Below are 23,095 nucleotides of genomic sequence, written 5' to 3'. Positions count from 1 at the left end.
GTGTGTTAGTGATTGTGATTGTGTGCGTGTGTGTGTGTGTGTGTGTGTGTGTGTGTGTGTGTGTGTGTGTGTGTGTGTGTGTGTGTGTGTGTGTGTGTGGGTGTGTGTGTGTGTGTGTGTGTGTGTGTGTGTGTGTGTGTGTGAGAGTGTGTGTGTGTGTGTGTGTGTGTTTGTGTGGGATTCATTAACCTTGGATTGAAAAGGCTGCTGCTAGCTGCCTCATCAAAATCTATTATTCATGCTGCTTTTAAGTTTTCCTCACAAAGCAGCTTCCACCTCCACCTAATGACTCAGGGATTGTTCAGAACCGCAGCAGCATTCCTCACACACTAACACACACTAACACACACTAACACACACACTAACACACACTAACACACACAGAGGAAACCCACCAACCGCCTCTTTTGGCTAAAACTCCACAGAACCACCGAAGCACACATGGAACATTCTCCTCTGGTTGTAATTCAACTATCCCAGAGATTACAAAAAAAAGAAAGTTCCACTGACCACTAAACACTGAGAGAATATTTCTCCTCTGAACAACTGGGTGAACCTCCTCTCATATGAAATCTGTTGTTTTCTTCAGACGGCTGCAGCTTCCTGTTTGTTCATTTCACAGGCTTTTTCAAGTCGCCACAAACAGTTTGGACTGGGGATGATCTCGTGTGGCTCTGACTGCAGGAATGGCTGAGTAACCTCGAGAGGAAATGCAACATATAATCTGTAGTGATAAAGTAATCTGACTAATACTGTAGGAGTCATGCTCATGAATCCGTAACTAAAGAAAAGCAAACAGCCTTTAAGAGGTTGGACCCAGGCTGGAGTATGAACCAGGAGACAAAGAGGAGTTTTAAAGTGTTTGATAAAGGACAAGGTTCAATTAATTTAAATAACCTATAATCGGATTAGAAAGTAATTTGATTGACAGGTTTGGGTTCCAGGCGTGACGTTACAAACATAAAGATTCATCACGTGAGCACAACAAATGTTTAAAGTAAATTTCACGCCACTCTGGACAATAATCACTGAGATTCCTCCTGCTGCTGTAACAAGGGAAATTCCCTGATGTGTGGATCAATAAAGTTCTATCTAATCTAATCATATTGATCCAATCATCCAGGCTGAGTCACGTCAGGCGGTGACAGAAGCCTTAAGGGACAAAGTATCCTTGTTTTTAATGATAAATAATATTCATAATAATCTGGTCAGTAGTTGTAAAGATATCTAATGTGGTGTTAAACAAACAAGTTGAGTGAAATGGGGTTAAAACTATAATAAGTCAGTATATTAGCCTGTGGAAAATGTCCTTCCTGATCCAAGCACAGATATGTATAAAACAAACACCATCAGAAACTAACAGTAATCTCATATCTCCGTGGAATCGCTTCCTTCCCCATAATCATCAGTCCTCAGGCCTTTCTGGAATGACGTCATGATTTAAAGACCTGTGACCTTTGTGTTTGGAGCGGAGGTCAGTCGGACCGTCCACTCCTCACCCATTTGTCTCCATCCTGTGACGCTGCGGTCGAGGAATCGATCCCTGTAACGATTTGCTCTCAAGCTGAAGTGATTGAGACCCCGGTGGTACAGTCAAAGCCTGATTGCTTAACATTACAGAGCAACAGAGACGTGAGTCAGTGCGGCACCACTCTGTGCATCCTGCAAACCTGACGCACCTCTGAAAGCAGGGAAAGGAAATATGTGTTTTCTTATAGAGACACAGATTTACATTACAACAAGCAGAACTGCCAGAATAATATTAAACACATTTCCCCAGCTCAAAATTTAACGTGGATTTTAATTATTTTTGCCACATATTTTAGTTTTGTCTGTTTAATTGCAGTATTCAATCTAGAGCCGCAGTACGATGTCCTGAAGACACGTCTTAGCGATCGCTCTGGATTCAAAAGTAATCAGCCTCCCTGCAATCCAGGCCTGGAGGCTTTAAGTGACTCAAGCATTGAGTCATTGAGTCTGATTCAAGCCTCAGAGGGTTTTTAGATCAACAACACTGCAGGGAGCCAGCAGCTAGTGATGCAGAGGTCAGAGCGGTAAGAACACAAAGTTTAGTCGTGAAAATATAAGTGCTGAAGTCTTGGAGGTAGGAAGTGTATTGTCTTCGGGTGGGTGGGGGGGGGGGGGGGGGGTGGGCCTCTCTCAGCCGCGGCAGGGTAATAAATTCTGGCGAGCATCCGACAAAGGAGGTGGAATGTTATTATCACTTCCTTTAACATTGTGAAATACGTCCCCTTGGCAGAGGATGTGCTTCGCTGAGTGCCCTTAGTTGTGTATGTATCACTCAGGCTCAGACACTCATCTATAAATCATATTCAGGCAGTCTACACACACACACACACACACACAAACACACACATTGGGGGTTTCTAATCTACATCCAATCAATAGTCTGCTCCTGTGAGGTTAATTTATTATGGAGGCTTCATTCTGACAAAGCAAATCTGCCATTCAATCTTCAGTGTAGAGAAAGATGATTTGTTTGAATATAGTGTGTGTGTGTGTGTGTGTGTGTGTGTGTGTGTGTGTGTGCGTGTGTGTGTGTTGGGTTCTTTCCTTGCCAACTTACTACCTGGTGTTATGTCACATAAATTACATGGATTCATACTTTTTCCATCTGTTATAAAATGAATTAGTATAGTTTAAAGTCAGTTTAATAATCATCTGATAATCTGCACTGAGCACTTTTATTCATCTATTTTAATAGAAGAGTCCAACTAGTCTTCTTATTTTAGTGGAATATTTCCCCACACTGTGAACATCTGTTACAGCTTTTCCAGTTGCACTCTGCTTTGTTTCGTAAGCGTGGAACTCTGCCCTGCACCATTTTGTAATTATCATGCCTGTCACGATGAAAATCACGCCCTGCCAGCTCCAGTGGCGAGGAGCTGTCTGAACGATGGCTCCATGAAGCTTCTGCATGTCCGAGGAGGGTGGATCCAATTCCTGGGTTTTTTCGTGGACAGGGAGGAGCCGTGAGAATGTTTCTCTGACCAGAGAGAAGAATACATTAAGATTAAGATTAAGATGCATTTATTTGTCCCAAACACATGCACAGACATGCACAGGCACATTCATGCAGGTAGGGAAATTTAACCTCTGCTTTTGACCCATCTGGTGCAGGACACACAGAGCAGTGAGCGACCATGTACGGCGCCCGGGGAGCAGATGTTGGGGGAGTAAGGTGCCTTGCTCAGGGGCACTAGACAGGGTAGGGAGAATCCTATTGGATTTTTGGACAGATCAATCCAGGTTCGTCTTTTTGTTGTTTCTCCGTGGAGTTGAACCAGAGACCTTTTCTGCCCATAGTCCAAGTTTCTGCCACTAGTCCACCGCCTGACATGTAAGCAGTGTGTGTGTCGGTGTGTGTGTGTGTGTGTGTGTGTGTGTCTGTTTGTGTTTGTGCAAAATATCAGTGCAGCACTCGACTAGGTGTCACCTCCTGAAACACAGACACATACACACACAAAGTGACAAGAATTTCCCCTTTGACGTCATCACATTATCCCCAAACTGGAGCAAATAAAATCACAAGGATTGGATGTTTTTTCACTTTGAAGATAAATTCCTGTGGCTCAGATTGTTTTGAACATTCTCTCAAAAATGCTTCCCACACAGGCATTTTGACAAATAAGGAAATACACAATTACATGAACTGGTGTTGTTTCATTTTGTGTTCTGTGGTGCAGTCTTGGTTTTAAATCTTTAAAAAGTCAGTTTGTAAATCTATAAATCTGATGATCAATCACACACATCAATACCTTGTCTCTGAAGGATTATGGACTTTTAAACAGATTGACAGATGAGCCACGGAGGAGAAATTGACGTGTGTGTTGGTCGATGCAGATTTATACAAGAGGATTCTCCAAATAGTCGAACCCCTTGAAGACAAAGCAACACAACGTCCTCCACTGAGCGGTTTATGATCCTTGTCTTCTTCCACAACACACAGACTAGTCCATTAAACACTAATAGTCCGCGGCTGTGCTCGGTAATAATGAGATCTCAGTGAGTCCTGGAGCCATGGAGACAAGATCCTACTATTAGACCTTTGTCATAATGGAAATGTGTGTCTGTGTGTGTTTGTGTGAAACGTGTGAGATTCTGCTATTCACCCCTGCAAATTAACTGAAGTGTGTGTGTCTCTCTCTCTGTGTGTGTGTGTGTGTGTGTGTGTGTGTGTGTGTGTGTGTGTGTGTGTGTGTGTGTGTGTGTGTGTGTGTGTGTGTGTGTGTTTGTGTGCGCAGGTTTGTGTGTATGTGTGAAAGTCATCCAGAGAGTGTTACAGAGATGCTGTTAATCTGATCCGTTGCCATAACAACTGCAGCAGCCCCACTGGTTGTACCAGTTCACTCTTGAAATGAACCAGTTCACGTTCATTTGTTCAGTTTGTTATGAGGATGATTTATGTGACAAACTTACCATCATGTATTTAGTTATTAATGGTGGTGTCACATCGGCGGTTTAACAGAGTCCTGACTGCGGGTGTCACGTCTCGTGTTGTACTGAGCGCACGTTGAATCTACTTCAGGCACAAATAAACTTTTCATGTTGAATATACAAACATTTCTGTCTGAATTACAATAGGAAGTAGTGAGAAAAGACAAAGTCTAAATGCTACAATAAAGAGTCCGGAGAAAAAAAAAACAAGACAACGACACACAAACGTATCGGTTCAAATCATTCGATTTCTCAGACTTTGAGCAGAGTGAACCCTCTTTACGATAAAAAACAATACAAACAAAAAAAAACAAGCTTTTTCTCCACTAGTGAAACATCTTCTCAAACAAATGTCTGAAAGAAGAAGAAATAAAGTGACCGAGCTGCTACTGGACCAGCTGCTGTGTGGCCATCTATCCACAGGGTGGCGCCATCATGACTTCTATCATGGTATTTTATATGAATTAAATTATAATATATATGGAGTTCACGTTCTTCATTTGAAAACTGATTCCTTCAGTTACAGAAATCAGGCATGAACTAGTCAAATATTAAATCTGGTCTGAAGCACTGTGATGAAACTGAACTAATGTGAAGGGAACTGCAAAACACCTCTTGATAAACAGCAATACCCAAGAAACCTCACATGTTAGAGGTAAAGTGGAAAGATAATTAAAGGAATGAAAGAAAATAAAAGACAAATAAGATAAGATAAGATAAGAAAAGCAGCTTAAACACTGAAGTTTCTTAGTAAGAGTCTTTAGGGCTTTTGGTTTGTGGCTTGTTGAATCGTTTGCATATGTCGTTACATTTCATCAGATTTTGAACACAGGTTTTCTGGTTACAAACTTTTACTTTTAGGAATTTGAAAATTCCTCTTAAAAAAAAACAACTATATTTACAATATCTCGCATTGTTTTTCTCGTTAGCGGAACTGAAGGTGTGTTGGCTGGATCCTCCGGACCATTTCGATGTGACACCCTCACCTCTGTGTTGTCCAATCAGCGGACGCGTTTCTCCGACGTCACGCCGCAGCGGTGACGCACTGTCATGGCAGCCCCCACGCTTGTGTCCGAGGCGTGAAGAAGATCGTCCCCAGTTTGTTTGCGTTCGAGCAGAAGATGACGAACCTGCTGCGGCTCGGAGCGTCTCTCTGGCGGCTCCACGTGCGGCCCTGTCACCAGAGCGTGTTCCGCAGCCACGCGCTGCCCCGCACGGCCGGGGTGGAGCTCGGGGAGAAGTGAGTGGACTCTCCGGCTTCCTCTCAGAATCTGTGTCTGAGTTCATCGGGTTGTTAAATCTGTTTATGTCCTCACAGCTGAGCCGGAGCAGAGGACCGGGCACATTTAAATCTGTTGTATCTCAACGTATAACTCAAACTGTAACTAATGTGCTGTCACTGGCTTATCATCTCCTATAACTTTATTTGTTCAGGACTTATCGAAACAAGGTTACCAAGTCTTTCACAGAATCCATGGCCAAAGAAATAGATGAATATAAACAATAAGTCTTCAGTTCAATTCAATTTTACCAACCCAAATCATAAATGGTCTGTATTTATATTGATCTTTTCTTGTCTTGATGACCACATGCTTTAAAGTACAGTTTATCTGGATTCACCCATTCACACACACCTTCCTGGATTATTATGACCTGATAAAGATGAGGGTGGAACACAAACATGTCCTTTTAAAGTAGAGAGTCCCCCATTTTTGTTTTGATTTCTAGTTTCTAATACTTTCCTTTGTGTCATCCTTGTGTATTCTGTAACACAGGGTCACAGCGGTGGGTGGGAGGGGTAGTGGGGAGCTCCACTTGTCAACAGACCTGTATATATATATCTACAGTATATGTTTTGTATCTGTTACTCTTGTGGATTAAATTCTGTCAAATTCACTTAAACATTTAACCCTAAAATTATATATTTTTTTCAATAGGAGTTGTGTTATTTTTTTATACTTAACAATATATGTAGTATTCAAAATAACTGACACACACACAGCTCTGTAGATATTGTGTCAAAGATGTTGATGTGTTGTGTTCTTGTTGTTTTCATAGGAAACTGGAGATTTCCACGGGGAAGTTTGCCCGGTTCGCTGATGGATCTGCAGTCGTTCAGGTACAGAGAAATAGTAAAGTCAACATTTGCATCGAACAAGTACTTGGTGCTGATGCATTAAAATTTAAACCTTTTTCCATCTTTTTCTCTGAATGAAGTTGGGGGATACCTCGGTGATGGCGACGGCTGTGAGCAAGACCAAACCTTCTCCGTCTCAGTTCATGCCTCTTGTGGTAAGTTCTCCAAATTAAACAATCGGGTTCTTTTAGTGGAGCTGGTCTCTAGTTCTGTTTATATGTGACACAAGTGGAAGTATAATCCACCCTGTCACTGTGAGTCATCTGTCTACTAGAAAATACACTGTGTGTGTTTGATTGACAGGTGGACTACAGGCAGAAAGCTGCTGCTGCCGGTCGAATCCCCACGAACCACCTGAGGCGGGAGCTGGGCACCACCGACAACGAGATCCTCACCAGCCGACTGATAGGTGAGCTGATGTGACCGGGTCTTGTTTCATGTGATGCAGTCATTGTGCTCTGACTAACTCTCATGTCTCTGGTCCTCAGACAGGTCCATACGACCCCTTTTCCCTTCTGGGTACTTCTACGACACGCAGGTCAGTTCAGTTTGAAGGGGACGTCACCATTATGGAATTATATTTCAGCTCTTTTTTTACTAATCTTCATTTTATTTCTGAACATAATGTGAATATGTCTCCAAATGTGTGTTTGTTGTGTCTCCTGAAGATCCTCTGTAACCTGCTTGCAGTTGACGGTGTCAATGATCCAGATGTGCTGGCAATTAATGCCGGTGAGTTCACACTGTTGTGATTTTAACAGAGAATACATATTTTTTAGAATATAAGCTAAATCAATATTTTCCTTCGATAAAGCTTCTGCTGCTCTGGCTCTGTCCGACATCCCTTGGAACGGACCCATAGGTGAGCAACATCTTCAGACCTCTTCCTATAGTTTGGTGGACAGGCGTTAAGTCCTGGGATGTTATTGAACTGGTCTTTGTTATTGAACTGGTCTTTGATACCAGTGTGGGGCTGCTTTTGTCTCAGGTGCCGTGCGTGTGGGCATGGTTGACGGACAGCTGCTGATCAACCCCACCCGGGCCGAGATGACCTCCAGCAGTCTCAACTTGATTTTGGCTGGAGGTCCCAGCAGTCAAGTGGGTAAGTCAGCAAACAGATGAAGCTCCCAGCTGCTGCTCTGGGGTTTGTCGACTGAAAAAACACTTTGAGACCATCTACAGCACAGATAAGTCATTTGTTCAGAACTGGTATTAACATCCGACTCTGTCTGCCAGTGATGATCGAGGCGTCTGCTGAGAACGTGCTGCAGCAGGACTTCTGCCATGCGGTGAAGGTGGGAGTCAAACACACCCAGCAGATCATACACACCATCCAGCAACTGGCCCGAGAACAGAAGGTCACCAAGCGCACCCCAGTCAAGGTCTTCTCAACCCCGGCTGACATGGTGGAACACGTTCGGCAGTAAGACCCATAATGCATCTGTTTTCCATCATGTAGGAGTCACTTGACTTGTCAGAACTGGGATGAACTGGGATTCAAACTGTTTTAGATGTTAAATGAAAGCCTTGTTCTTTGGTTTCCTTTTTGCAGATCAGCTAAGGAGAGGATCTATGCGGTTTTCACTGATTCCAATCATGACAAGGTAAAATCTCACCTCTGTTTCCGGTATGTTGATCCAAAGTTTGTCGTTGCAGCAGCTTTCTCTTGGCATCTCATGAGGCCATTTTATAACCAGTTAGTGCTCAGTTTTCTTTTGTTTGTTAGTGTGTTGTGTTGTCGAGTAAAACTATAACTAATAATTTTGTCTTAGATTTCTAGAGATGAAGCCATCAACAAAGTTAGACTCGATACAGAAGAGGATCTTAAAGGTGAGTCATACTCAGTGTTTATGTTCAGCGGGAAATAAATTGAGGTGTTTCAAATAATGTTGCAGCTCTGTCTGATTCTTTCTGCCAGTCATAAGTTCTGTTTTACATTTTAGTTTTTTGGTCTCATGTATTTTTCTCTCTCATGTAGCAAAATTCCCTCAGGCTGAGCAGTTTGAGGTCATCGATTCCTTCAACGTTGTGAGCAAAGAAGTCTTCCGCAACCTGGTGCTGAATGAATACAGGAGGTAACTGATTAAATACATTTATATTCTCATGACACACGATGCAAACATTGTATTTGAATATTTTGTTTCAATGTTTAACGTGTCTGTGGGTCAGGTGTGATGGAAGGGAACTGACGGCTTTGAGGAACATCTCTTGCGACGTGGACCTCTTTAAGCCGCTCCATGGCTCCGCCCTTTTTCAGAGAGGACAAACACAGGTGTGTAAAGAGCTGCAAGAAAAAAGTCAAGATTTGATTTGAAACAAATTCAATAGGGTCATGTTTCAGTCTTTTGAAGCATCTCTGATTTCTTAGGTCAATGTATGTGATTGTTTTGTTATCAGAAAGCAGTTCAATTGACGGCTCCTCTGTTTTCTCCTCTCTTTCCTGCAGGTGCTGTGCAGTGTCACATTCGATTCCCTGGAATCTACTGTCAAAGCAGATATTATCACCACAGCTCTGAGGTAGAATGATCACTCACACGTGAAACTACACGTACGAAACATATGTAAATCCATTAGCTCTAGAATTTACACACTAATAGACATCAGTCCCCTAAATACAAGAAAATGTCCCAAAACAAACCCCATCTTTAAAGCTATTAGACAATGAAATTGCTGGATTTTTCCAGATTTGCGATCAGAGAATTTCATGAATTCCTTTTAATTATCTTTTTTTCTATCTGCAGTGGAATCAAAGACAAAAACTTCATGCTTCATTATGAAGTGAGTATTATCTGTTTTCATTGGTAATGTGTTGTAAATTATTAGATATGATTCTGTTTCCTTCAACACACAAATCTATGTTTTTTTTTATTTCAGTTTCCTCCATATGCAACCAACGAAATTGGAAAGGTGGGCGGAACCAACAGGAGAGCGCTCGGTCATGGTTTGTATTCAAATTTACTTTGACTGGTATTCAGCGTCTGTAAAGAATCTTGAATACAGAGAACGTGTTTGGAAGGATTTAAATGTATCTGTTCTTGATGGTGTGTTCTCAGGGGCCCTGGCGGAGAAGGCTCTGAGACCAGTCATTCCCAAAGACTTCCCATTCACTATCAGGCTCACTGCTGAGGTGTTAGAGTCCAACGGTGAGTGTGGTGACACTTTTATATGTGTCACAGGAAACGTGACCATTGTCCGGCAAAATATCTCAGACTGAAATGTGGATGTAAACGTGTGAATCCCTTTTATTCCTCCCTCTCTGTGTCTCCTCTCAGGATCCTCCTCGATGGCCTCAGCGTGTGCAGGCAGCCTTGCACTGATGGATGCAGGTACCAGACATTTCTCTTACCCTCTTAATGAAATCTGTTGTCAAATTGTTCAAACATCAATTTTATGTAGGATTTCTAAAAAAATATACATTTCAAATGGTTTACTTTCTTAGTTCGAGTTCTATGTATTTGTTTAGTTTATTGTTAAACAATAAAATATCATGCATTTTTAATATATATATATGGCAAAATTAAATGTTTGTTTATTCAACATAAAACTTATTTATATCGTCTACCAGAGTGGGTTATTGATGGTTTCTTATCATGCAAGTCAAATCAAACAGACACTGTTATTTAAAGCTGAACACACAGATTTGGCTGTTACGTTAATGAAGTGTAGTTTTGTGATTTAGCTCATAAGTCTGTGTTTGTGTCTCCCAGGCGTTCCCATCTCCTCTGCTGTGGCAGGTGTGGCCATCGGCCTCATCTCAAAGCCCAACGCAGAGAAACCCACTGAGATCCAAGACTACAGATTACTCACCGATATTCTGGTAGATACTGCTCTACTGTAGCTAGTGTTTGACCAATCACCATTGAGTGCAAGACATAGTCTAGTTAAGCAATGAGAATAACTTGTGGCCAATGTTCTTGTTTAATTATATTGGAGATGTTGAATGAGAGCTTATCTGTTTTCTCTAAACAGGGAATAGAGGATTACCTCGGAGACATGGACTTCAAACTGGCAGGAACAAACAAGGGCATCACTGCTTTACAGGTGAACTTTCTTTGTCTCACTCTGTTGCTGAAACGGGCAGAAAAACTAAACAAATTGACCCAAAAAGAAATTAAAATAATGACCTTGGCTCATTTTGATTGATCTGCCCTCCAGGCCGATGTGAAGATAGCAGGTTTGCCTCTGAAGTTGGTCATGGAGGCGATCCAACAGGCCACAGGTAATATTGTTAATGCTGGAGACTGAAACTCAGCATTTTACACTAATTAAGATGAGTGTTTGACAGCATTTGTTTCTATGTTGTTATGTTTCAGTGGCAAAGAGGGAAATATTGGGCATCATGAACAAATGCATAGTCAAACCTAGAGAGACCAGGAAAGAGAACGGACCAGTTATCGGTAGGTGTTGTGTTGTGTTTGATTATGTATAAATGTAAAGATTTTGTGTTCTGATGCGAGTTGTCTTCTGCCTCCAGAAACTGTCCGGGTGCCTGTTTCTAGACGAGCTCGCTTTGTTGGTCCCGGCGGCTACAACCTCCGCAGGTTACAAGCTCAAACAGGTATTACTCATCAGAAAACCAACTAGGACTGGGACGTCTTTGTCGATGTAGTGGCACATGAAAGTGTTTCTCACTTTTGGTATTTTTCTCCTGAAGGTGTGACAATAAGTCAGGTGGATGAGGAGACTTTCTCTGTGTTCGCTCCGTCACCGGGAGCCATGAACGAAGCTCAAGACTTCATCGGCGAGATCTGCAAAGATGATGTGAGTCTGCAAAACATTTAGGAGCATCTAATAATTCCAGCAATCTCTGTCGGTCTCTATGTGACTTGCTCTGGAATATCAAAATACCAGAATAACAATATCTCCAGATCAAATAAAAACTTAATATCCATACATGTACGTCCCTATACATTTACAGAGTATTAGCATGAACGTGTATGTATGTTTTTTCTGTTTTGCAGCAGGAACAGCAGCTGGAGTTTGGTGCCATCTACACCGGCACCATCACTGAAATAAGGTAAACAAACACATTGAGTTTTTGACTTTAAAACACGCCTGTAATCGTTTCTCAGACCTTTTGCATTCACACAAGTCCTACATGCTTTTCCCTCCCTGCTACAGAGACATTGGTGTGATGGTGAAACTTTATCCCAACATGAGCGCCGTCCTGCTGCACAACTCACAACTGGACCACAAACGGGTTGGTGGATTTTCTTCTGTATACTGTTTGTCTAAGTTTTCTATTCCTGAGGTTAATTTGTTTGTATTTTTTTTGTTTTAGATCAAACATCCAAGTGCTTTGGGTTTAGATGTGGGACAGCAGATACAGGTGCGTGTCCTTAGCTGCTAGCTGAACTTTCGAATTGAGTCTCCTCTCTTTTCTATCTCCACTCGTCTCTAACTGGAGTTCTGTCACCAGGTCAAGTACTTCGGACGGGACCCGACGGACGGTAGAATGAGACTCTCCCGCAAGGTGCTCCAGTCTCCTGCTGCAACCATCGTCAAGACATTAAGTGAGAAACAGAGTATCTCCATCGGTCCAAACAGCAGCCAGCCGACCGGCACCGAATCATGACAAGTCAACAGAAGAGACTGACTTCTGTGAAAGAAGAAAAGAAGAAAATACTCAAGCAATTTTTCTACAACCTGTTGAGAAATCAGCCAAACCAAGATCATCGGATTTTGCCACAAACTGAACGAGTGTTGTTCACAAAGAACGTTTCCCAGTTGTGGGTATGGACGTGATAAAACTGCTCCGGAAACCACTTCACCGTAGTGTCCTGCTTCGATGGCTGTGCACAAACCTTAAATAATAATAATATGCGACATATCATCTGAGTATCCTCTTAAATTGTGTCTTGTTTTCACCTCAGTCGTCAACAGCATCTAGTGGAGGGTTCATTTTATTTTAGATTTCTTCAGAGCCGTCATGTTGCAGCGTTTACCTGCAGATCTACAACAACAATGGTTTTATTTATCTGTGTGATAATGTTGCATCTTGCTGTAAAGAACTTACAAGCAAAGAGAAAAATGTCCCAATTCTTTTTTCTTTATTTTTCTTATATTCTCTCTTTATTGTGCTTTGTTTATAATATATGTAAATAAATCAATAACTGGTTGTTGTGTTAAGCTTCAAATTCACTTCTAGCAAAAATGTTCATGCACACACGATGAACCGGATGTAATTTTCGCCCAAGACAATCATGTCCAAAGAGTCAGCAGAGTAGAGCTGTGATCCGGTTCCGGAGCCAGGTTCACATTCGCTTCTTGTCCAAGAGCAATCTGACGACATCAGTGAGAACTTGCTGACGTGGATCACAGAGGACATTTAAACTTAAAACACGGTGTAAATGACTGTTTCGAGTCAAATTTGAATGGCGGGGTTTACAGACACTTGGATGAAGCCACAGTAGCACTATGGAGGAATGTTATGTTTTTTTCCCTGTTGTTTTTACATTTGAAGAATTGGTTTACCATAGACTTCATCTGTATTGGATTTGGCTGCAACGCTGTTTGCCCCTGAAGGGTTTTGTGGACTCAAAACCCACCACCTCCATCAGCATAGTTGTGAGTAGATAATTCGTTAATTTTCATATTGCTGTGAACCATCCCTTTAAGTGATGAATTTCCCCAGTGTGTGGATCAATAAAGTTTTTATCTTGTCTTTTAATTTAGCCTATGTGTGTTTTTTTTTTATGTCCCTGTTCAGCCCCTTGAATCGACCTGTGTGCATGAACTGTTCTTTACAAACACAAGTGCATCATCTGTATCTATGAGTGAGCAGCTCAGCAGTGAAGCACCGAACACGTTCAAATCTGCTGTGATAAAAACAAACAGCTTAAAGAAACAGGATCTTGTTTCCTCTCACATCTGCAGGGGAACCGCTGCTGTACCGCTGCTCGCCTGTAGGTGGAGCGCTGTGCCCGCGACGCCGCCGCTCTCCCATTGGTCGGTTCCGCTCGGGGGGGAGGAGGGGCCGAGACCCCGCAGCGCCTGATTGACGTCGAGGAAGAAAAAGAACACAAGATCGGATTACAAGATGGCGGAGTGTGGACGTTAGCGAGGAGGCCGCAGGAGTTGTTGTGCTCTGCGCGAATTCACACTTTGAGAAGAAGCCTCCGGTCGAGCCGCCTCACGCCCGGCGAGTTATGCGTTTGTGAAACAGCCACAGGTTAATTTCCCCGCTGCTGTGAACCGTAACATGCGGGAAAGACCGTTCACAGGTCGCGGGTAGGAAAACACTAACAGACGGGGGTGAGGTGAGAGCTTGTTAGCAGCCCCAGCTAGCCTGCTAGCTCCGACGCGGCTAACCATGTCGGACACTCGGCGGCGGGTGAAGGTGTACACGCTGAACGAAGACCGGCAGTGGGACGACCGGGGCACCGGACACGTCTCGTCCACATTCGTCGAGCGACTAAAGGGCATTTCGTTGCTAGTTCGGGCCGAATCAGACGGTAAGTTCCCCGGTTAGCATAGCCGCATTGACGTTACGTTGGCTAATACTAGCATGCTAGCTCGGCCAAAATGCCCCCTGTGCACACTTTGATCAAATTCCTGGGTTTAAAAATGTTTTAACTCTGTGTTGTAGTGTTTAAATCAGTGTTAAATTATTGTAGCGATCGGAGCTGGCCTCTTCTGAAGCTAACAGCCGGTAATTTGCTCTGTAGCTGGTGCTAGCAGGCTCGATAGCGGAGCAGGCTACAGGATCCCAGTAGCATGTGGGGCCTCAAAGTCTGGGTTGTAACGCACAACTTGTTATTGATCTGGATAGTAAACCGTCCTGTGTTCACACTGAGGCCCCATCACATGTGTAATTCTTTCATCAGCTGATGGGAGTGTTACACTGCTCGTTTTTTATAGTTAATTTAATATTTCTGCCTCACTGTTCCTTTCTGTCTACTTGCCGAGATTTGCCCTGTTACCATTAATTGACCTTTACCTCCAGGAACTGTTTCAGTTGTACCCTAATCTTTGTGTTTTCAGGATCTCTACTGTTGGAGTCGAAGATAAGCCCGAATACAGCATATCAGAAACAACAGGTAACACAGACCATCTGAGTCTTAATGGGCCTAAAGCAGGCATGAAAATACACATCGGTTAGATCAAAAGTCTTTGTCGTGTTCGATTCATGTCGTTTTGTGTTAATCGATTCAACGATCAACTTGTTGCTGTATGGTAAATGATCCAACGTTAAAGTGCGGACAAAGGAAATTCCCTATATGAAAGCCAACTTGATAGAACGTAATAGGCCGCTCTCATAATTGGTATTTACAGAAAGCAGTTGAAGAAACAATCCACATAGTCGAACATAACATATCTGAGGCAAATGTTTACATCTTGTTATAAAACGTGGTATAATCTGGCCTTTTTAAGGACGTGAGGTAAGAGCTCTGTGTTGGTTTTGAGTGTGTAATCTCTGTGTGAGAGTGCATGTGAGGATACTGCAGTGTATCCTGTGAGTATGCTGATAAGCATATTGTGTACAGTCTGATGTTTCCTCTTATTTCCAGGACACGCTAATTGTCTGGTCCGAAGCAGATAACTATGACCTTGCCCTAAGTTTCCAAGAGAAGGCTGGATGTGATGAGATCTGGGAGAAGATTTGTCAGGTAAAAACAACTCTGTTTTAACAGGAGGTTGTCAATTTATGCTCCTTGTTTAATATGTTTTTTAACATTTTTCTAATGCTCAGGTTCAAGGCAAGGACCCTGCCCTGGACATCACCCAGGATCCCATTGATGAGTCAGAGGAGGAACGCTTCGAGGAGATCCCAGAGACGAGCCACCTGGTGGAGCTCCCTACATGCGAACTTAGTCGACTGGAGGAGATAGCTGACCTGGTTACATCTGTCCTGTCTTCCCCCATCCGGAGGGAGAAACTCGCCTTGGCCCTGATGAGCGAGGGCTACATCAAGAAACTCCTGGGACTCTTCAGAGTATGTGAAGACCTGGACAACAGAGAGGGCCTACATCACCTTTATGAGATTGTCCGAGGTGTCTTGTTCCTCAACAAAGCGGCCCTCTTTGAGGTGATGTTCTCTGACGAATGCATCATGGATGTGGTTGGCTGCCTTGAGTATGACCCAGCACTGGTTCAGCCTAAACGGCATCGGGAGTTTTTGACCAAGACGGCAAAGTTTAAGGAGGTGATCCCTATCACGGACTCAGAGCTGCGGCAGAAGATCCACCAGACCTACCGGGTGCAGTACATCCAGGACATCATCCTGCCCACGCCATCCGTCTTCGAGGAGAACTTCATGTCCACACTCAACTCCTTCATCTTCTTCAACAAGGTGGAGATTGTCAGTATGTTGCAGGTAAGGACCCATCCATCAACAAGCCCTCATCTAATGGTCCATTACAAGTTGAGCACTTCTGCATTAACAATACAATTAATCTAGTGTATTTCAGCTTGTACCTCATTTCCACTGTGCTGCCTATGACTGAAATCTGTTTGAGAACCCTGCCTCCCTGTAGTTCCAGACAATAACACCATGAAATTAATATCAGAATTTTTAATCATTTGTTTCTGTGCGCAGGGTATAAGCTTCTTGGTGAGAGATGTGTTATCATCCTGAGTTTTGTATTGTGATGATTTTACATTAAAATGAGAAAATGACAAACTTCACGTCTATCTTATTAAGTATTTTTCAGTGTGTTCAGATCTCAAGCATGTGTTGATTGAGAAAAATGTCACCATGCAATCATTATCACGATGCTAACTGTGCCATACCATCCAATAATAACAACACACCCCAGACAGACCAGTCCTTCTGTGTAAGTGCAAAGTGTTGGACATCCGATTATTGTGTCAAGGTTAACCACAAGTGAAGTGTGTCTCTCTAACAATCATGGTGGTTTTCTGTGTTGTTGGAATAATACAATTTATATTTGGCGTCCAGTACTGTTTTCCTTTTATATTAAATGTCATCTTTTGATGTTTTTATGTTCAAATCTTGTTTTTCCTGCATCTCAGGAGGACGAGAAGTTCCTAACCGAGGTCTTCGCACAGCTCACGGATGAAGCCACGGACGACAGTAAAAGAAGAGAGCTTGTAAGTAAAAAATCTCTTGGTCAGATGTTGTGGTTAAATGTTTGGTTGAATTTAAATATGTATTGGAGAGTTGGCTTTTATTGTAATGGAATTGAAAGCAAATGTATGACTTTAAAGTCATATAGAAGGGAAAGCAGACATTAGATGTGATACCTCTACAGTGCCAATATTAAGAAATAGTTTGAAATCCCAAACTATTAAATATGAGACTGATAAATACAATATTAATAAAGGCATAAATATTATTGTGACGTTGAAACAAGTGCTGCCTCGTTGTTGTATAGATTCACTCACATTTCAGGACCGCTCTTTGATGCAAATGAACTCCTTCTCATCCTGCTTGTCGTACAAAAACTTGGCAGAGTGTTATTCATTCAACACTGTAGACTCGTCAAGAGTGAAAGAGAGAATTCAATTGATTGGTCTGTGCAGTTGTTTATTTAACTTTGAAAAAGCTTTAAACCGGAAATGTAGGGTTTGAAAAATATCATTTTCCAATACTTATATTAATTATCATGTGGATTGATGTGTTAAATGTTAAAATACTTTATGCTCTTTTTTTTTTTGTTCTTCAGGTGAATTTTGTCAAGGAATTCTGTGCATTTTCACAAACGTTGCAGCCACAAAACAGAGACGCCTTCTTCAAAACTCTGGCAAATCTTGGCATCTTACCTGCTCTAGAAATAGTCATGGTATGTTAGCGGAATATATATATATATAAATATATTTCAACGAATACACAGGTGGGTAAAAGAATTGTAGAAACGTTTTTTCAACTTTAATTCTTCTGCTCAGGGAATGGATGACCTGCAGGTGAGAGCAGCAGCCACAGACATCTTCTCGTACCTGGTGGAATTCAGCCCCTCCATGGTCAGAGAGTTTGTCATGCAGGAGCCTCAGCAGACAGATGATGTAAGCATCCTAACTTCACCGTCTACACACGTTCCCGTACTTTTTCAATTCAATGGAGGAGTTTGGTCAGACCTGGATTACATAACTCAAACCAAACAGGAAGCAAGACAGCCGATTGGCCACTAGTTGTTTGGTATAATATTATTTATATTAAACATTATTTACAAGCTTATCGTGGTTTGACGTGGCTTCATCATTCTGTGAAATTAGCTTCCTTCCAGCGAGCTTTAAGTGGCTTTACTGTGTCATTAAATGTTTGTTTAATTTGTCTTTTAATCTGAATGTACTATTATAACCACTACCTTCTGCTAACTGTATTTTTTCCCGTGTGTTTTTTATTCTAGGACGTTCTGCTGATAAACGTTGTCATCAAGCAGATGATCTGTGACTCCGACCCCGAGCTAGGAGGTGCTGTCCAGCTGATGGGTCTCCTCAGGACGCTCATCGACCCAGAGAACATGCTTGCGTCCACAAATGTAAAACACGTGTGCGCAACTTTTAATTTAGACTGGTTATACAGTTATTTATTGATGAACACAATCAAGCACATAAAGATAATTACTAACAAATCTTTGTAGGTTAGCTTCTCATGTGATTCTCCTGTTTAAACTCGATGCTTCCTAAACACATTGTCGACAGCTGTGTAAACTAAATCTCATTTCCTCTGCCCAGCAACACAACATCAACAAGTTTCTTGTCTCTTTTCCTTTTAGAAAACAGAGAAGACTGAATTCCTGAGTTTCTTCTACAAGTACTGCATGCATGTCCTGACGGCTCCCCTGCTGGCCAACACTGCACATGACAAAAACTCAAAAGGTGATTTGAGCAGAAAGTTAAAATAAAGTGGAATGTTTCAGAATAAGAAAATAGATAATTTGATGACTCTTCTGTGTTTTTCAGATCTGCAGGAGGGATCAACGAAGATCAACCCCGTCTGTCCAGGTGAGTGTTAATCATCTCAAACTCAACCAGGGACCATAGAAAAGTATTTTAGGTTGTGCGCATTAAGAGTTGGCTGGAACTAATACGTGTATCATAAAAACAATATATATAACTTGAATATAGAAAATAAGGAGCATTTTGTGATAACTGTGGAACATGGATACACATCTTTTCTGCATGCATTCTTCTGTAAATATAGTTTTCATTATAGCACATCCCCTAAATCAGGCGGGTTGTGACGTTGTGTATCTGTGATGTCCTAAAGTAGATTTGTTGTTTTTGTGTAGACAACTTCCAGACAGCTCAGCTGCTGGCACTGATCCTGGAGCTTCTCACCTTCTGTGTGGAGCACCACACCTATCACATCAAGACCTACATCATGAACAAAGACCTGCTCAGGAGAGTGCTGGTGCTTATGAACTCAAAGCACACCTTCCTCGCTCTTTGTGAGTCCCCACATACACAACATCTCATCACTGGAGTGCACACACACACACACAAACACACACCATTCTGCTGCTTTGTCTTGTTTTGTTTTTCTTTTAAACGTTCTCAGTTGTAAACAGCCATTATTTTGAGCTGTGGATTTACTTTATGAATCCAACCTCACAGCATCGACATTGTCCTATTTTTCTCCTGAGTTAGATACAAACATGGCTTCGTTTGACAAAGGTTTCTTGTTTGTGTTCAAGGTGCCCTGCGTTTCATGCGCAGGATCATCGGTCTGAAGGATGAGTACTACAACCGCTACATCATCAAAGGGAACCTGTTTGAGCCGGTCATTAACGCCCTGCTGGACAACGGCACCCGATACAACCTCCTCAACTCCGCCATCATAGAGCTCTTTGAGTTCATCAGAGTGGTGCGCAAACACACAACTCCTCAATGAACACTGTGTCGACTCGCGTTGTGTTTGAACATGGCACTGACGCCTGGTTGTTTGTGATCTCCACCTTCTCCTCTCTTTCCAGGAGGACATCAAATCTCTCATCGCTCACATTGTGGATAATTTCTACAAAGCACTTGAAACCATCGAGTACGTCCAGACCTTCAAGGGCTTGAAAGGTCGATACGAGCAGGAAAAAGACCGGCTGAGTCAGAGGCTCAACAGGTCAGTAGATCAGACTCAACGGTCAAACCGCCTCTGGCAGCATCAGATACTCTGTGAATGTTCAAAGGGCCTGATCAACAGTCACTGGCCACAAGTTCTCGACTCAAAATTGGACGACCAACAATCTATCAGAGCCACGTATCGTGTGATGTAGCACAGGGCAATGAAGATTCGTTTTTGTTGACATATTTTGGACAAATGCTTGTGATTGGCCCGACATGTCTCAGGTCAGATCTGTATGAACAAGAGGAGGAGCTTCAGGTATCAGTCAGATTAGTGCAGTGATCTAATATTCCCACAAGCTGTTCTGTAAATAACTGTAAATAAATATTTCCTTTTCAGCAGATATCGCAGAGATGCACGGTCGTTGGACGAAGATGAAGAGTTGTGGTTCAATGACGACGACGATGATGAGGATGGAGAGGCCGTGGAGAAGAGGATGGAGGACGACTTCTCTGACAGCTACGGCAAGTACATGGAAGCCAAAAAAGGTATGTTTCATCGGTATCACCTTATTTATCATCCTATAAACTTTCCTCACATCGTTACATCTCTGAAAGTTTGATGCTCACGCTGTCTGTTCCTGCAGTAGCTGCCAACGGAGCTAATGGTGCCAACAACAACAACAACGGGAAAGCTGCTGTGAGTCCCCCTTCATCGCCACCAGTCACTCCCAACAACAGTTCAGCTTCGTCTGTGAAAACCGTTGCTCTTCCTGCCACTCCAGTAGTTAAGGTAATTGGAATAGTGTTCACTGTGGGGAAGAGGAGCCTCTCTTACTGCCGACCTTTTACACACACAATAAACCTATGTCAGACCCTGGAGGAGAGGAAAACAGAAAAAGCATCATGTCTCTTTCAAAAGTCAGTAATTTGTCGTCCTTTTTATTTCTCTTAGACCGCTCTGGTTGGTTTGGTGGACTACCCAGATGATGAGGATGACGAGGAGGAGGAGGAAGATGAGGAGGAAGAGCAGTCTCCGAGGAAGCGGCCCCGCCTGAGCTCTTAAGGCTGATTGTCCTCTGTTTGGTCGTGGTGGGCGGACACAGAGTCCCTCCCATCCTCCCTCCTTTGGTCGTCTCATTGGTCCTGGGCCTGCCTGCGCCACCCGTCAGTCTCACTGAGGAGACGGGAGAAGATGAGCGCTCACCTCACTCAGCCCCTCCCTATTTCTGCTCCTCCTTCCTCCTCAGCGGGAGGAGATGGAGAGTTTCTCCTTCACTGGAAACAAAGACAGATCCCTCTGTTCCTTCAGCCCGTCAATTATATCTCTTCCTTTTTACCAACAGTCTCCACTAGGAGACCCGAGACCTCGTTTCTTCCTCCTGCCTTCTCCTCTGTTTCCCCACACTCCTGTTCTCCTAGTCCACACCTCTCTCTGAACTCCTTTCTTTCTCCTTCTCATCCACCATCCTACGCAGTGACCAGAGAGGCTGCTGGGGGGGGGGGGGGACACACACAGTGCCAAGGCGGCTCCCAACTCTGCACTGTTGCTATAGCAACAGTGGCAAGGAAGCTGCGGTACTACACTGACCCGACAGGAACCCCCCCCCCCCTCCCACGTCCTCACACGTCCTCATCTGAACTCTCCCTTCCATCTTTCTCGATCTCGAACCGGTGAGCTCTAGAGACAGAGGCAGCCAGAACACAAGCAGCCAGGGTGCGACCTGCTCAGGAGCCAGTCAGGCTAGCAGGACTAGCCGTTATAGTGATAGGAAGCTTGACTGGCAGCAGCAGTGTGTGCGCCGCCGCTGCCACAGAACTATTCACTCTTGTTGGGGACAAGACGGATCCAGGCAGCACTGCAGAAACAAAACACAGAGAGACAGAGAGACAGGGGAGGGGACAAACGATAAAAAATGTACCAGGATGAAACCGGACCCAGAGGAGCAGGACTCAGACCTTCAGAAGCCATGGTGTCTGTTTGGCCACGGCACACACACACACACACACCAAACACAGCGTCTCACGTGCAGGACTGCGTTAGCCAGAGATCCTGTATTTCATGACTTTGTTAAACAGTACTGTACAGATGTTTTTTTTCCTTTTTAATCATTTGCCCTAGACCTGATTTTGAAAGGGGAGAGAGACTCCGACCTGACCTGTGTATCTTTTTTGTTGTCGTCGCACAAAAAGGTGGAGTCGCTGTTCACCCTTTCAGTCCAGTACATTTGATTCAATGTAAAATGCTGGTTTTAAGAAATAACATATTAAACTGCAGTAAAGTCATTTTTGCAGCCAACAGTTGGAGGATGTCTGACGTTTTGTATTGTATGTGGATTGAAGAATTTAGCGGCCTCATTGTGACGCACACGTTTCCCGTCTTTCACCCGAGAGGATTCCGGTGTCATGAGCGATTTGAAGGACGACAATTTTCAGATCCGGGCCAATTCCACGTTTTTAATTTGAGTTCCAGTTTGACGTCTTCCTTTGGCCTGTCCACCAAAACAACTGCACATTATTTTACCATTTTAAGCCAAACCCCATGAACGGATGAGCTGTTTTTATTAGTTATGATTAAGATGATTCATATCCAGAGTCGATGCCATGCAGCATTAGAGTCAACCGGAGTCAGATAAGGGTTTGACGGATGCCGGAGGGCGATGAGGCATTTCAGTGTCAGGTCCAAAACATTTCTTGTGTCGAGGCCACTGAGGGAGTCAGACTGGATCAATAACTTAAATCTACAACCCGGAGTAAAACCATTAAGGCCAGTGTGCGTTTAGGTGAGCAGTGAAATTCTTCCCTCCTGTCTGTTCGTGTTGCTCAACAATATGACTGTTCATGCGCTCCCTTGATGAACTTGTATTAAGTGCATTTACTACCATTATCCAACATTTGTATGAATTTGATAAGTTTTGAAATTAAATGTGACCCTGACACTGAAATTGTGAATTGAGCTTTGTTTTGAAAGACAATGATTTGGCCATTGGAGCGACAGAATGTTCTGGATGAGGCTAAATGTTTGTATCTGATCAAATTTGCCTCTTGGTACATGAATACTTTTCTTTTCAGGATATTTTTTTAATTTCTAAATTCGTTTCTTTTGAAAAGGACACACAATATATATTAATAGGTAAGGACAAAGTTTCAGTTGGTTTCAAACCTTTTTCTTAGATTGAAACAGATTGTTCTGAGACCAAAAGTTGCCAACATGCATAAACACACGTGTAGCTAAAGGTTCATACCTCATACACCCTTATGACACCGCAATCAAATTAACTACAACTAGATTTTAATTTGGATCTGCACCAAATCATATATACTCGTAGATATCAGTCTCCTAAATGTCTGATTTCCTTCTTTTCAAAATGTTGAAAAATGTTCTGTCCAGCAAAAGTGAAGGAAAGTTCCTGGATCCAGATTCAAACCAACATTAAATGTCTTCTCCCACCAAGTTCATATGTAAAACTACTAACAGACGAAACAACCCAATTACAACAGAGCAGCTTCAGTTTCTATGAATTAAAAAAATCTGGAGTC

General features: G+C 42.8%; 2 protein-coding genes across 3 annotated transcripts; both read left to right on the top strand.

Annotated features, from left to right (window-relative positions):
- The first annotated feature begins 5,542 nt into the window (after positions 1-5,542).
- LOC128453334 (polyribonucleotide nucleotidyltransferase 1, mitochondrial) lies at positions 5,543-13,265 on the top strand. The gene is made up of 28 exons (XM_053436169.1): positions 5,543-5,698; positions 6,517-6,577; positions 6,676-6,750; positions 6,899-7,004; positions 7,084-7,133; positions 7,264-7,327; positions 7,410-7,457; positions 7,584-7,697; positions 7,832-8,018; positions 8,148-8,199; positions 8,368-8,425; positions 8,574-8,670; positions 8,765-8,867; positions 9,042-9,112; positions 9,337-9,373; positions 9,470-9,536; positions 9,649-9,738; positions 9,868-9,921; positions 10,303-10,412; positions 10,565-10,636; positions 10,751-10,814; positions 10,909-10,992; positions 11,070-11,153; positions 11,250-11,356; positions 11,557-11,612; positions 11,717-11,795; positions 11,877-11,924; positions 12,015-13,265. Exons 1-28 carry the CDS (start codon positions 5,580-5,582, stop codon positions 12,168-12,170), a joined length of 2,313 nt encoding a protein of 770 aa, XP_053292144.1. The 5' UTR covers positions 5,543-5,579; the 3' UTR covers positions 12,171-13,265.
- A 333-nt stretch (positions 13,266-13,598) lies between these two features.
- Positions 13,599-22,500, top strand: ppp4r3b (protein phosphatase 4, regulatory subunit 3B). 2 transcript variants are annotated; one of them, XM_053435988.1, is made up of 16 exons: positions 13,599-14,049; positions 14,579-14,634; positions 15,106-15,204; positions 15,288-15,911; positions 16,571-16,648; positions 17,224-17,340; positions 17,444-17,560; positions 17,905-18,036; positions 18,274-18,376; positions 18,461-18,502; positions 18,790-18,948; positions 19,195-19,364; positions 19,474-19,613; positions 19,959-20,104; positions 20,203-20,348; positions 20,511-22,500. In XM_053435988.1, exons 1-16 carry the CDS (start codon positions 13,908-13,910, stop codon positions 20,619-20,621), a joined length of 2,382 nt encoding a protein of 793 aa, XP_053291963.1. In that variant the 5' UTR covers positions 13,599-13,907; the 3' UTR covers positions 20,622-22,500. The 2 variants fall into 2 exon arrangements, with proteins under 2 accessions (XP_053291963.1, XP_053291962.1); XM_053435987.1 differs by having other exon boundaries at positions 19,956-20,104.
- Positions 22,501-23,095: the final 595 nt, after the last annotated feature.

Source organism: Pleuronectes platessa, chromosome 12, assembly GCF_947347685.1.
Source record: "Pleuronectes platessa chromosome 12, fPlePla1.1, whole genome shotgun sequence".
NCBI lineage: Eukaryota > Metazoa > Chordata > Actinopteri > Pleuronectiformes > Pleuronectidae > Pleuronectes > Pleuronectes platessa.
This window is presented reverse-complemented; position numbering and strand designations above follow the sequence as displayed.

Bases quoted from the DNA above. Each gene is read 5' to 3' on its own strand.
- LOC128453334 (XM_053436169.1), top strand. From the start codon at position 5,580: ATGACGAACCTGCTGCGGCTCGGAGCGTCTCTCTGGCGGCTCCACGTG. The intron at 6,578-6,675 runs GTACAGAGAAAT...CTCTGAATGAAG, and splicing joins ATGGATCTGCAGTCGTTCAG to TTGGGGGATACCTCGGTGAT. The intron at 10,815-10,908 runs GTAATATTGTTA...GTTATGTTTCAG, and splicing joins GGCGATCCAACAGGCCACAG to TGGCAAAGAGGGAAATATTG.
- ppp4r3b (XM_053435987.1), top strand. From the start codon at position 13,908: ATGTCGGACACTCGGCGGCGGGTGAAGGTGTACACGCTGAACGAAGAC. The intron at 15,912-16,570 runs GTAAGGACCCAT...CCTGCATCTCAG, and splicing joins AGATTGTCAGTATGTTGCAG to GAGGACGAGAAGTTCCTAAC. The intron at 18,377-18,460 runs GTGATTTGAGCA...TGTGTTTTTCAG, and splicing joins ACATGACAAAAACTCAAAAG to ATCTGCAGGAGGGATCAACG.